General features: G+C 33.0%; 1 protein-coding gene across 2 annotated transcripts in view; it reads left to right on the top strand.

Annotated features, from left to right (window-relative positions):
- The first annotated feature begins 291 nt into the window (after nucleotides 1-291).
- Nucleotides 292-14,953, top strand: part of LOC119614306 (TWiK family of potassium channels protein 12-like) — a 14,822-nt gene continuing 160 nt past the window's right edge. Inside the window, exons 1-8 of one of the 2 annotated variants that reach the window (XM_037970443.1) lie at nucleotides 292-398; nucleotides 12,673-13,217; nucleotides 13,310-13,437; nucleotides 13,505-13,737; nucleotides 13,799-14,067; nucleotides 14,128-14,254; nucleotides 14,316-14,417; nucleotides 14,487-14,953. The exon at nucleotides 14,487-14,953 is cut by the window's right edge and continues 160 nt beyond it. In XM_037970443.1, the coding sequence (XP_037826371.1) occupies nucleotides 12,901-13,217; nucleotides 13,310-13,437; nucleotides 13,505-13,737; nucleotides 13,799-14,067; nucleotides 14,128-14,254; nucleotides 14,316-14,417; nucleotides 14,487-14,558 (1,248 nt within the window). In that variant the 5' untranslated portion in view covers nucleotides 292-398; nucleotides 12,673-12,900 and the 3' untranslated portion in view covers nucleotides 14,559-14,953. Of the gene's footprint in view, nucleotides 399-541; nucleotides 716-12,672; nucleotides 13,218-13,309; nucleotides 13,438-13,504; nucleotides 13,738-13,798; nucleotides 14,068-14,127; nucleotides 14,255-14,315; nucleotides 14,418-14,486 lie in introns of those variants that run through there. The other variant, XM_037970442.1, reaches the window with a different exon arrangement.

Here is a 14,953-nt window from a genome sequence, read left to right as displayed (position 1 = left end):
GTAATGATTTGCGCTTTTTTTTCATTCCAAAATTTTATATATTGACTATAAACATTTCAAATAATAACATCATCGAGTGTATACAACAGACGCCGATTTTTCAAACAAAATAATGACGTCAAAAATGAAAAATATAGAAAAACAACAAAAAACGTCAGTAAAATTTACTTAAAGTAAATGTATTCTTATGATAAAGATCAAATTGGAAAATGTGTTTTCTGTTGGGAGAAAATTTGTATTTAAAGTAAAAAAATTTGGGGTCTTACGTTGAGGAAAATCAAAAGATACTTTAGTAATGAACGGTCTGGCAAACGGTGAATAACGGAAATTTTCGAAAATAAACAACGATCGGTGACTATGAAACGAAAACAACGAGCGTGTATAAGAACAATTACCGAGTGAGTGCCATTGATTGGTAGAGAGATTTCTAGAGAAAAAAGAGAGCTAAAAAAAATAACAAAATTTTGAAAATAAATAAAAATCTCTACTCAAGAAAAAATTTAAAAATAAATTCACTTTAAAATGTTTAATATTTTTTGTTCGTTCTTCTTTTAGAGACAATAAATGAAATAGTTTTTTTCTCCAATACTTTTCGTTTGTAATATTAATTTTTAATGTTCCGCAAAAGAAAATTATGTGAAAACAAAAATATTAAAGAAGAAAAATAAATATATATAACTTAATTATGAAATCATATGGTTAATACTAAAATAAAGTATGTAAAGTTTTGTTATTAATTAATTAAAAAAAAACATGTAAGAGAGGGGAGTGTCATCGCATGGACCAAATTGTTATGAAAACCCCTTTAATTAATATGTGTTTTGTATAAGTGCTTTCGAAATTGTTGTGTTCTTAAGTATACAAAATTAATTTGTTAATTAAATGAAGTGTTTAATGCCAAAAAATGCAGCAAAGGTGGAATTTTTGAAAATATTTTCAAGATTTAAAAAAATAAATTAAAAATGTATCTTAAAAAATATGAAAATAAATAAAGAAAATCCAAATACAAAACCGGGGATGCATCAGTCGACTGATCTTTACTGTGTACGAATATTTATACAGAAAATGAAAACAAATTTGTATGTATAGTCGGCTATATTATAACCCTACACGAGTAAATACATATTTCATTGAAAAACTACAATTTTCAATCTTAGCCAAAAGCTGTAGATGAAATTTTTTCATAAAAACTTAATGTATTCAGTTCTGGTCAATGTTCTAGTTTAGTTCTAGGTGAGTTCTGGTTTATTTCAGTTTCAGTTCTACTTGAGTTCTTCTTCAGTTCTAATTCAGTTATAGTTCCAGTTCAATTCTTGTTCAGTAGTAATTTCAGTTCCATTTCAATATTAGTTCAGTTCTAAATAAGTTCTAGTTCAATTATATTTCAGCTTCTCTTTAGTTCTACTTCTATTCTACTTCAATTCTATTTAGTTCTAGTTCAGTTCTATATCAGTTCTAGTTAAGTTCCATTTCAGTTCTAGTTTAGTTCTAGATCAGTTCTAGTTCAGTTCTAGATCTGTTCTAGTTAAGTTCTAGTTCAGTTCTAGTTCAGTTCTAGTTCAGTTTCTAGTTCAGTTCTAGTTCAGTTCTAGTCAGTTCTAGTTCAGTTCTAGTTCAGTTCTAGTTCAGTTCTAGTTCAGTTCTAGTTCAGTTCTAGTTCAGTTCTAATTCAGTTCTAGTTCAGTTTCTAGTTCAGTTCTAGTTCTGTTCTAGTTCAGTTCGTTTAGTTTCAGTTCTAGTCAGTTCTAGTTCAGTTCTAGGTTAGTTCTAGTTCTAGTCAGTTCTAGTTCTAGTTCAGTTCTAGTTCAGTTCTAGTTCAGTTCTAGTTCAGTTCTAGTTCAGTTCTAGTTCAGTTCTAGTTCAGTTCTAGTTCTAGTTCAGTTCTAGTTCTAGTTCAGTTCTAGTTCAGTTCAGTTCTAGTTCACTTCTAATTCAGTTCTAGTTCAGTTCTAGTTCAGTTCTAGTTCAGTTCTAGTTCAGTTCTAGTTCAGTTCTAGTTCAGTTCTAGTTCAGTTCTAGTTCAGTTCTAGTTCAGTTCTAGTTCAGTTCTAGTTCAGTTCTAGTTCAGTTCTAGTTCAGTTCTAGTTCAGTTCTAGTTCAGTTCTAGTTCAGTTCTAGTTCAGTTCTAGTTCAGTTCTAGTTCAGTTCTAGTTCAGTTCTAGTTCAGTTCTAGTTCTAGTTCAGTTCTAGTTCAGTTCTAGTTCAGTTCTATTTCAGTTCTAGTTCAGTTCTAGTTCATTTCTAGTTCATTTCTAGTTCAGTTCTAGTTCAGTTCTAGTTCAGTTCTAGTTCTAGTTCAGTTCTAGTTCAGTTCTAGTTCAGTTCTAGTTCAGTTCTAGTTCAGTTCTAGTTCAGTTCTAGTTCAGTTCTAGTTCAGTTCTAGTTCAGTTCTAGTTCAGTTCTAGTTCAGTTCTAGTTCAGTTCTAGTTCAGTTCTAGTTCAGTTCTAGTTCAGTTCTAGTTCAGTTCTAGTTCAGTTCTAGTTCAGTTCTAGTTCAGTTCTAGTTCAGTTCTAGTTCAGTTCTAGTTCAGTTCTAGTTCAGTTCTAGTTCAGTTCTAGTTCAGTTCTAGTTCAGTTCTAGTTCAGTTCTAGTTCAGTTCTAGTTCAGTTCTACTTCAGTTCTAGTTCAGTTCTAGTTCAGTTCCAGTTCAGTTCTAGTTCAGTTCTAGTTCAGTTCTAGTTCAGTTCTAGTTCAGTTCTAGTTCAGTTCTAGTTCAGTTCTAGTTCAGTTCTAGTTCAGTTCTAGTTCAGTTCTAGTTCAGTTCTAGTTCAGTTCTAGTTCAGTTCTAGTTCTAGTTCAGTTCTAGTTCAGTTTCAGTCCAGTTCTAGTTCAGTTCTAGTCCAGTCCTAGTTCTGTTCTAGTTCTCTTCAAGTTCAGTTCTTTTTCTAGCTTAGTTTTTGTTCTAGTTCAGTTTTAGTTCAGTTCTAGTTTAGTTCTAGTTCAGTTACAGTTAGTATTTACATCTGCTAAGTAGTCAATCCGATCGTTTGTATTGTTTCACTTGTTTCAATATGATGTAGGTATTTTAAATTATACACATATTCAAAAACTATATCTCATACCTTTAGCTATATTATTTATGCAAACATTAAATAGTTTTTAAAAATTTTATGACGTCTATGGTTTGTATATTATTCGTAGATTCGGTCAGGGAAAAATAATAATAATTCCATATGGTTTTTGTAGTGTGTAAAAGTGCAAAAGTGTATTGTCGATTATTTAAATATTTCAAAGAGATTCCTTTCTGTTTCTTTCTTTCTTTGAATATTTCTAAACAATTTTCCAAAAAAAAAAGTAAACTATAAAAATAAGCGCGTCATATAAATATTTTGTTTGTAATTCAATGGTATGAGGGGATGTTTTTATTTGCGGTTTAGTTTCTTTTTCGAATTACAAAAAAAATGAAAATAATTAAATAAAAACATTATCAAATAAACGGATTATAAAAATGTAATGGTTAATCATAAAATTAATATAATGAAATAAATTGTGAAGTTTTGTAAGGAGAAATAAAAACCGCAATTTTATCTTTAAAATATGCTAAATATAAATAAGGTTCACAATGCATTTTAATATGTTTTTAAATAAAATTATTGAAAATACATACATATTTTCTTAATATTGAAAAAGACCTTGAAATATTTCAGGTCAAAATCACCGGATTTTACCAAGACTACTGCCGTTTTCATTGAGAAATCAAAATGAACTAGAACTGAACTAGAACTGGACTAGAACTGAACTAGAATTGAAATAGAACTGAAGTTGAACTGAACTTGAACTGAAATAGAACTGAACTAGAACTGAACTAGAACTAAACTAGGACTGAACTAGAACTGAACTAGAACTGAACTAGAACTAGAACTGAACTAGAAGTGAACTAGAACTGAACTAGAACTGAACTAGAACTGAACTAGAACTGTACTAGAACTGAACTAGAACTAAACTAGAACTGAACTAGAACTGAACTAGAACTGAACTAGAACTGAACTAGAACTGAACTAGAACTAGAACTGAACTAGAACTGAACTAGAACTGAACTAGAACTAGAACTGAACTAGAACTGAACTAGAACTGAACTAGAACTGAACTAGAACTGAACTAGAACTGAACTAGAACTGAACTAGAACTGAACTAGAAGTGAACTAGAACTAGAACTGAACTAGAACTGAACTAGAACTGAACTAGAACTGAACTAGAACTGAACTAGAACTGAACTAGAACAGAACTAGAACTGAACTAGAACTGAACTAGAACTGAACTAGAACTGAACTAGAACTGAACTAGAACTGAACTAGAACTGAACTAGAACTGAACTAGAACTGAACTAGAACTGAACTAGAACTGAACTAGAACTGAACTAGAACTGAACTAGAACTGAACTAGAACTGAACTAGAACTGAACTAGAACTGAACTAGAACTGAACTAGAACTGAACTAGAACTGAACTAGAACTGAACTAGAACTGAACTAGAACTGAACTAGAACTGAACTAGAACTGAACTAGATCTGAACTAGAACTGAACTAGAACTAAACTAGAGCTGAACTAGAACTAAACTAGAAACTAATTGGTAATCAATGCTCATTGCTTCAGATGTGAGACAGTGACAAGATTTCTTATTCTAGTCTTCATAAGTTTAAATCTTAATTATAGAAAATTTTAATTTTTTAAGGAATGTACTTTTGTGAATGTTCGTTATATTATGAATCTGTCTGTTGGCTAAATTAACTTAATGTCTGAAAAAAAAAAACAAAATTCAATTCTAAAATACCAGAAATTCATTAAGAATAAATAGCACGTTTTTGTTTAATGATTTACAAGTTTTTTTCGATTTAAATTTAAACAAAAATTTAGTGTATGTTTGTTTTAGCATTCTGTATGATACACCCTACACCATTAGGAGGGAAATAATTTTAATTTTAAGGAGCGCATGTTTTAAACATAAAATGCAAACAATTTAACTTGATCACGAAACCAGTTATTTGGCGCCATATTAGTAACTTAAAATATAGAGTTTCGACTCTTTCGACAGTTTTATAGTTCCGATTGGAGACAGTTCTATAGTCTTGACTATAGACAGTTCTACTCAAAAATGTTATAGTGATTTTAAATTTGCTTGAACTTTGTTAAGTATTAGGAACATATTTGGATTATTGAGACAATTTAAGGTATATAACATCTTAGGGTATATAAGATGCTTTACTACCGATTTCAACAAATTGTTAAATGTTTCTAAGTTTTCTATTCATTCAAATAACTCGTAGTTGCACTATACTAAATGTAGTATGTGGGTGATATTAGAGTATGTTTATATATTTAAAGAATTCTTTTATTATTTATTTTTTTTTTTTTTTCAAAATTATGTTTGACATTTAATATTTTGTGGTTGACAATTTTCAATATCTGTTTTTAAAGTTTATTTTTGCGAAAACAAAATTTAAATTAATTACTATTTTGCCAGTTTTTCATGTACGATTTCGAAATGTATTTATTGTATTATTTTTGGATGCCAAACAGTATTGAACTGTTTTATATATTTTTCTAGATATGTAGTATATAAACATTAGGGGGTGTTACATTTTAGAATGTCTAGTCTCGACTATAAAACGTTCCATAGTCGAGACTATAAAACTATACATAGTTAAGACTATAGAAGAGTCTTAAGTCGAAACTATAGACAGTTCTAAAGTCTAAATTAAAGACGGTTCTATAGTCTCGATTATAGACAGTTTTATAGTCTCGACTATAGACAGTTCTATTGTCTTAAGTATAGACAGTTCTATAGTCTTGACTATAGACAGTTATAAAGTCTGGACTATATGCAGTCTCGAGTACAGACAGTTCTATAATCACGACTGTAGACTTTTCAATAGTCTCGACTAAAGAGATAATTGAACTAGAACTGAACTAGACTATAAAATGTTCTATAGCCACGACTATAGACATTTCAATAGTTTCGACTATAGACATTTGAATAGTCTCGAGTAAAGACAGTTTAATATAGTCACGACTATTGACAGTTCTATAGTCTAGACTATAGAACTGTCTATAGTCGAGATTATAGAACTATCCATAGTCGAGAATATATAACTGTCTATAGTCTAACTCTCTATAGTTTATAGTATAAACTTTATGCTATAGAACTATTTATAGTCGAGACTATGGAACTCTCTATAGTCGAGACTATAGAACTGTGTACAGTCGAGATTATAGAACTGTCTACATTCGAGCTTATAGAACTGTCTATAGTTGATACTATAGACAGTTCTCTTATTCTTCTATAGAACTGTCTAGACAGATCTTTCTATAGAATTGTCTATAGTCTAGACTATAGCACCGTCTTTATTCGAGGCTATAGAACTGTCTGTAGTCGAGACTGTAGCACTATCTTTAGTCGAGACTATAGAACTGTCTGTAGTCGAGACTGAAGGATTGATTATAGTCGAGACTGTAGAACTGATTATAGTCGAGTCTATAGAACTGTCTATAGTCGAGACCATAGAACTGTCTGCTAATATAGAGCTGCCTACAACCAAGCTGTCTATAATTGAGACTATGGAACTGTATATGGTCAAGAATATAGTACTGTCTATAGTCGGGACTATACTGTTTATAATCAAGGCTAAAGAGATATCAATGACGAGATTATGGAGCTGGTTATAGGCGAAACTTAATAACTGTTAATATAACTGTCTATAGTCATGACTATAGAACAGTCTAAAGTCCAGACTATAGAACGGTTTATAGTCCAGACCTTAGAACTGTCTGCAACAAAGACTTTAGAACAATTTCCAGTCTAGACATCAGATATTATGGAACTACGTATAGTCAATACTATAGAATTGACTACAGTCGAGACTATAGAGTTATCTATAATCCAGAATACGTATAGTCAATACTATATAATTGTCTATAGTCGAGACTATAGAGTTATCAATAATCCAGGATATAGAGCTGTCTGTAATCTATGCTATGGAACTGCTACAACGAGACTTTAGAACAGTCTCTATACACAGGTGTATAGTCGAAACTATACAACTGTGTATGGTCGAGAATATTATACAGAATTTAAAAAAGTCGGGAATATGTGTATAAATGTCCATACACAAGACTATAGAACACATTCATTCTCATTAATTAATAAAAAACTTTCTAATTAAAGTAATATTTAAATTAATTATTTAATTATTAATTTAATTATTAAATTAAAAAAAAAAAACACACACACACACGCACAACACATTTGAAACATCGGCACTAAATTATTATACCCTCGTCATCATTCCGTTTAGTCATTGTAGGGCTCATAGACACACGAGTAAAGTTAAAAAAGATTTGTTTTTTCTTTCTAATATATTTATAGTGTGAGTTAATTAATGATGCCCAAACACAAAGTATCTTTGAAAGAAAAATCTATAGACTCAAAAAAACATTGATGTCCAAACTAATCTTCCAACAGATTATTTCAAAGAACACTCATACTTTATGCAAAAAAAATATATATAAAATTAAAATAATAAGGCAAAAAATATAAATAAATAACTATAAAAAACGTATCAAAAAATATACCGGAAAAAAGTTAAATCATTTTGAATAAAAAAAAAAAAAGAATTTTCTTAATATTGAACATAAATTATATTAAAGCTAGAATAAATACTCTTATAAATATTCAAAATTTTGGAATAAAAATATATGTTTAAATGTATATTTTTCAAAATTTAGAAAGAAATAAGAAATGGGTGATTATAAAGATTTCTGTTTTTTTTTATTAATGATTGTTCAAAATGTTTCAACATGATTATATACTTAACCTTATTTAATCACATTGGAAATATTAGTCATAATATCAAAATTAAATCATAATCCTATGATTTCATAAAAGAGAAAAACATAGAATAGAAAATAATTGGTTCCATACAATTTAGTCGAGACTATATAACGGTATTGTCAACAGTCGTTACTTTAGAACTCTCTATAGTCAAGACTATTAAACTGACAATAGTCAAGACTATAGAACTGACTATAGTGAAGACATAGAACTGTCTATAGTCGAGACTATTGAACTGTTTATAGTCGAGACTATAGAACTTTCTATAGTCAAGACTATGGACAGTCCTATACTCTTGACCATAGGCAGTTCTATAGTCTCGGGTCAAGGGTATAGGACTGTCCATAGTCTCGACTATAGACAGTTTTATAGCTTCAACTATAGACAGTTCTATAGCCTCAACTATAGACAGTTCTATAGTCTCGACTATAGACAGCTTTAAAGGGTTCACAATTCTATAGTGTCGGTCAAGAGTATAGGACTGTCCATAGTCTTGACTATAGAAAGTTCTATGTATAGTCTCGACTATAGACAGTTCTATACTCTCACCTATAGACAGTTCTTTAGTCTCGAGTATAGACAGCTTTAAAGGCTCCACAATTCTATGGTGTCGATTATAGAAAGTTCTATAGTCTTGGCTAAAGAAAGTTCTACAGTCTCGGCTATAAAAAGTTTTATAATCTCTACTATAGGCAGTTCTGTAGTCTCGACTATAAATAGCTCTATAGACTCCAATATAGAACAGTTATACAATCTACATATATTTTAGATAGTTCTATAGCCTTAACTATAGTCACGTCCATGTTTTAGACTATAATAATTGTGTTAAAATTTGTAACAATATTTACAAGTTCTATATGAACTGTATATAGTCAAGGCAATTGAACTGACTATAGTCAAGACTATAAATAGAACTGACTATAGTGAAGATATAGAACTGTTTATAGTTGAGGCTATAGAACTGTTTATAGTCGAGACTATAGAACTTTCTATAGTCAAGGCTATGGACAGTCCTATACTCTTGACCATAGGCAGTTCTATAGTCTCGGGTCAAGGGTATAGGACTGTCCATAGTCTTGAATATAGAAAGTTCTATAGTCTCGACTATAGACAGCTTTAAAGGCTTCACAATTGTATGGTGTCGGTTATAGAAAGTTCTATGGTCTTGGCTAAAGAAAGTTCTACAGTCTCGGCTATAAAAAGTTTTATAGTCTCTACTATAGGCAGTTCTGTAGTCTCGACTATAAATAGCTCTATAGACTCCAATATAGAACAGTTATATAATCGATATTTTAGACAGTTCTATAGCCTTAACTATAGTCAAGTCCATGTTTTAGACTATAATAAATTGGACGAAGCTATTAAGTTAAAATTTGTAACAAAATTTACAAGTTCTATATAATATCCATAAATAATAAATGTTCACACTTCTTCACTATGAACATGTTAAATATTTTCAGTTCCAATATTTCATTCACACCTTCCACGTTTTCCCTAGCACTACTACCTGTAGCAGCAGAAAACATTCACACCGACATTGAAAACGTGTGTGTGCACGCGAAAGATATTGTATCGAATGTTTCATTCAAAATTTAAAGATAATTGTTAAATAAAATGGAATTTCAATATCGATTTGATTTGTTTTGATATGTTCTTAACGGAATACAATTAAAATTTATTCTAAACAAATATTTATGCTAAAACAACTAATTGATTTTCGTTTTTGATGCTACAAATTTATACATATTTTAATTACGAAATGTTGAAATTTTGAAAAAAATAAGTAAGAAATGAAATAATATCTATATAAATAAATATTGGATCTGTTTGTTTTTTTTTGAAAACAATTATATAACTAAAAGGGATTTTGAAAATCCAGATGCTAAAACATAAATTTTATTGTTATAAATCTTAAATAATAACAATTTCTCTATTCAAAATTTCTTTTTGAAAGCTTTGTTACTAATTGACCCAATTTTTAATATTTATGACTAAAAATTATTTATTAAATTGTTGAAATACTCTAGGCCACAATAAAATATTGAGATGTTGTTTGACAAATTTTATTAAATTGTTGTATGTTATAATGTTATAGAAAAATCTGAAAAAAATTCTTCCAAAATATTTTGATTTAAACAACTTCTTTAAAAGTTTATAGTATATACTCTTCAATCCCCTTTATTATTGTTCTTAATGATTTTTTACAATTTCACCATATTTAGAGGCCATCTTTAATTTATGATTCTTTAATTATCATTCATTCACATTCGAATTAATTAAAGACAAAAACAAAAAATTTAATATTTATTTTACACCTTTAAGAGTATTTTGTAGCTGATCTTGTTGTTTATTTAAAAGTCAAATAAACAGAAAATAAACATATTAAAAACTATGTATTATTCCTTATATTGGTACTATATGAATATATATATGTTTTGTACTTGGTATGGAATCCCGCTCTATTGTTGCGATCCATTCGATACAATGTTTTACGTTTCTTTTCACACGATATATAGTGAAGTGTGGATGGAAATAAATTTTAAGAAAATTTAAAATATATTTTAATTGATAGTAAATTAATAGATACCTGGAATTGTACAAGATTGCAAATGATTTAAGAGTAATTAGTGCAAAATAATTGGGGAATGATTGGGGTAGGGACGCATCTACAATAGATATAGATAGATAGATAGATAGATATAGATAGATAGATAGTAGATAATGATAGATAGATAGATAGATAGATAGATAGATAGATAGATAGATAGTAGATAGAAGATAGATAGATCGCATAGATAGATAGATAGATAGATAGATAGATAGATCGATAGATCGCTAGCTCTGTCGGTCTAGTAGCTCGCTCGCTTCGCTCGCTCGCTCGTCTCGCTCGCTCGTCGCTCGCTCGCTCGCTCGCTCGCTCTTCGCTCGTCGTCGCTCGCTCGCTCCTCGCTCGCTCCTCGCTCGCTGCTCGCTCGCTCGCTCGCTCGCTCGCTCGCTCGCTCGCTCGCTCGCTCGCTCGCTCGCTCGCCCGCTCGCTCGCTCGCTCGCTCGCCGCTCGCTCGCTCGCTCGCTCGCTCGCTCGCTCGCTCGCTCGCTCGCTCGCTCGCTCGCTCGCTCCTCGCTCGCTCGCTAGCGCGCTCGCTCGCTCGCCTCGCTGCTCGGCTCGCTCGCTCGCTACGCTCGCTCGCTCGCTCGCTCGCTCGCTCGCTCGCTCGCTCAGCTCGCTCGCTCGCTCGCTCGCTCGCTCGCTCGCTCGCTCGCTCGCTCGCTCGCTCGCTCGCTAGCTCGCTCGCTCGCTCGCTCGCTCGCTCGCTCGCTCGCTCGCTCGCTCGCTCGCTCGCTCGCTCGCTCGCTCCTCGCTCGCTCGCTCGCTCGCTCGCTCGCTCGCTCGCTCGCTCGCTCGCTCGCTAGCTCGCTCGCTCGCTCCTCGCGCGCTCGCTCGGTCGCTCGCTCGCTCGCTCGCTCGCTCGCTCGCTCGCTCGCTCGCTCGCTCGCTCGCTCGCTCGCTCGCTCGCTCGCTCGCTCGCTCGCTCGCTCGCTCGCTCGCTCGGTCGCTCGGTAGCGCTCGCTCGCTCGCTCGCTCGCTCGCTCGCTCGCTCGCTCTCTCGCTCGCTCGCTCGCTCGCTCCTCGCTCGCTCGCTCGCTCGCTCGCTCGCTCTCGCTCGTCGCTCGCTCGCTCGCTCGCTCGCTCGCTCGCTCGGTCGCTCGGTCGCTCGCTCGCTCGCTCGCTCGCTCGCTCGCTCGCTCGCTCGCTCGCTCGCTCGCTCGCTCGCTCGCTCGCTCGCTCGCTCGCTCGCTCGCTCGCTCGCTCGCTCTCGCTCGCTCGCTCGCTCGCTCGCTCTCTCGCTCGCTCGCTCGCTCGCTCGCTCGCTCGCTCGCTCGCTCGCTCGCTCGCTCGCTCGCTCGCTCGCTCCTCGCTCCTCGCTCGCTGCTCGCTCGCTCGCTCGCTCGCTCGCTCGCTCGCTCGCTCGCTCGCTCTCTCGCTCGGTCGCTCGCTCGCTCGCTCGCTCGCTCGCTCGCTCGCTCGCTCGATCGCTCGCTCGCTGATCGCTCGCTCGTAGTTATGGATGGATGGGTGGAGTAGAATTGATCACGATTTATGATCACTAATATTTTTGACAAAAAAGTATGAACATTTTAAATATAACTTTTTAAATAAAAATCTAATGGAGATAAAGATTCCGATTTGTGATCACTCATATTTCAGACCAGAAACCGATTTTTCATATATAACGTAGTACAAATATTAGTACATAGGGAGAGCTCGATATGTGATCACTCAAATTTCTAACTAGAAATCTATATTTTGTATGAATAACTAAAATCATCTAAAATTTTAAAATATTCTATTAAAAAAGTTCTTTTCTTAATTTTTTATGTTAAGAGAAGATATTTGTTTAGAATTGAACTTGACGTTTCTATTTAATTTCATTCAACACTTAACGATAGTTTTATTAGACAATTGATTTATTACATTTTTCACATTATTTCCACACCTGAACATAATTTATTCAACACTGTTAGCAGCTACATTTAGTATTTAAATTTGGTTGATATGGCTGTTTAGATTTTCAATTAAATTTTTTCTTATAAATTTCAGTTTTTTTTTTATTGAAAATCAATTAAGCATCATAATTGTTTGCCAAAATGTTTTTTCTAATACTATTTGCAATTAAATACAAACATCTGTTGATCAGCAACAGGGATTTGAAATAAAAATAAATATGTAAAATTGTAAATTATTACATTATTTATATGGTTTTAATAAAAACAAATAAATCTTAATGAATTTTATAATAATTTTATTTAAATGAAAAATAATTTTCTCTTTTCTTTTCTTACAGTCCATGAGATTTTGAAAATTACCGTTTAAAATCCTTAATCCCTTTAAAGAAACTCATGTTCAATACGGAGAATGTCAAACAAACTGGAAACGAAATATAATTTAATCAATTCTAGAGGTCATCCGAAAACACCTCTGAAACCTTTTACAAAATATCGAAGAAGATTTAAATAACACACAGATATAGTATAAGCAAACGTTAAGACTTAAAGTGACGACGGCGTAAAAAATGTCTACACCTCGTCAATCGTTTCGCCGTGAAAGGAAAGAGAAACCACCCTTTCAACGTTTTAAGGATCATTTTCGTAAATTTACCGCGTTTATGTTTAGTAATGTTGGCATTATATTATTGGTAATATTATATACAATTGGTGGCGCCTTTATATTTCAAGCGATAGAGATTTTTGAATACGAAATCAGCAAAGATGTGGTGCCCGAAAAGTATGGTCTGTTAACGCGTAATTTTACGGCCGAATGTTTGGAGCGTATATGGCAGGAGACATCGCAAAATATAGGATTTTATGATGCGAAAATGTATAAGAGAAGGTTCGATTCAGATTGAAATCCCCTTGGGCATTGTCCGATTTTCCACTTTTACTTTAATATACTGACAACCATCTGTTCTTAATATTTTACAGAGTTAACGAAATTTTACTGGAATTCCAAAGATCAGTTGTACACAATCATCTAGTGGGTCAAGACATTAGTAAACAATGGAGTTTTTCGGGAGCATTTTTATATTCCTTAACCGTTATTACAACCATAGGTATGTTAGCGACCCAATGAAAAGTCTTACACTAGTATATTCTAACCTCTTTTCTAATTTCCTTTAGGTTATGGCAATATATCACCACGTTCCGATTGGGGCAAATTAGCCACCATAGTCTATGCCATTATAGGCATGCCTTTGTTTCTTCTATATCTCTCAAATATTGGTGATGTTTTAGCGAAATCTTTTAAATGGATTTATTCAAAAGTTTGCCTCTGTCGCATTTGTCCGGGAGTGGCGAGAAGACGTTTAATACGCGAACGACGTAAACTACGACAAATGATGATGAGTAAAGCGGTAAGTGGTTTTGTTTCAAAAGTCTATATTTGTTTAAATTGTAATATTGATCCCCATTTAGCTGGCCGATATGGAAGAATCAAGACGTAGTAAATATGATTCCTGCACTAGCAGTAGCAATAGCTCGGAGAGTGCTACTAGTTATTATAGCGAAGAAAGTGAAACTTCTTCCAGCTCTTCCAGAAGTCTAGGACGTGGTCGAGAGTCCAATGGTTTAGATATGTTAGATTTATTTGAGGACGATGATGATTCCGATATTGAGCGCGAAATAAAAGGTAGTACAGATGAGATAACAGTACCTTTAACAGTGTGTGTTTTCATAATGATAAGGTAAGTAAACTCGTAGTGAAGTCCTATAAGATTATTTTGAATATTGTCATATCCCTTTAGCTATATTTTATGGGGTGCTTTACTATTTGGTCAATGGGAATCTTGGGGATATTTAGATGGCAGCTATTTCTGTTTTATATCCTTAAGCAGTATTGGTTTTGGTGATCTAGTGCCAGGTGATCGTGTGGTTAGTCTATTCTTTCCTTTAAACCATAAATCAATTATACTTATTCTATAAAATTTTCTAGATAACCGCCGATAAAGACAAAGTCGAAGTCAGCTTTATTTTATGTGCCGTTTATCTTTTATTGGGCATGGCTTTGATTGCCATGTGTTTCAATTTAATGCAGGTTAGTCGTTACTAAAAATTTTATATAATATTTTGTTAAATTCATTTGTTTATTTTTCTATAATTTAAGGAACAAGTTATTCATAATATCCGAGCCATTAAACGTGCTTTTAAAGCTTGTTTTCGTTGCAAGAAAAGGTAGAAAAAATATTCTACACAACTCTCTATGCCACACTATGTGTTCCCGGGATCAACGTATAGAAATTAAGAGACATTTAATTAAATGTTATTTATTGTTTTTATTTAAATTATTAAGTATTTTTTAAGTAGTTATATTTAAGATTTTTTTTTAATAGATATTCTTTAGTTTATAGTCTTTAGTTGCCATCTAATTATAAATAACTTATAATTAATGTTATTGTTATTTAAAGAAAATTGTGGTTAAAATTCAAACTCGAAGAAAGGATTCTTTTTCTAAATTTAAATTAATTTAAATTTCTATAATAAGTTTATTGTTTTTAAATTTATATTTAATATTGTATATACATATAATTGTTTGATAAATCTTTCCCTCCAATATTTCATAATTAATAAGAA

Source organism: Lucilia sericata, unplaced genomic scaffold (genome assembly GCF_015586225.1).
Source record: "Lucilia sericata isolate MDLA Ls3-8-SP2 unplaced genomic scaffold, ASM1558622v1 Contig002779F_arrow, whole genome shotgun sequence".
Lineage (NCBI taxonomy): Eukaryota > Metazoa > Arthropoda > Insecta > Diptera > Calliphoridae > Lucilia > Lucilia sericata.
The sequence above is the reverse complement of the archived record's forward strand: the minus strand, read 5'-3'. Positions and strand labels throughout refer to the sequence as shown.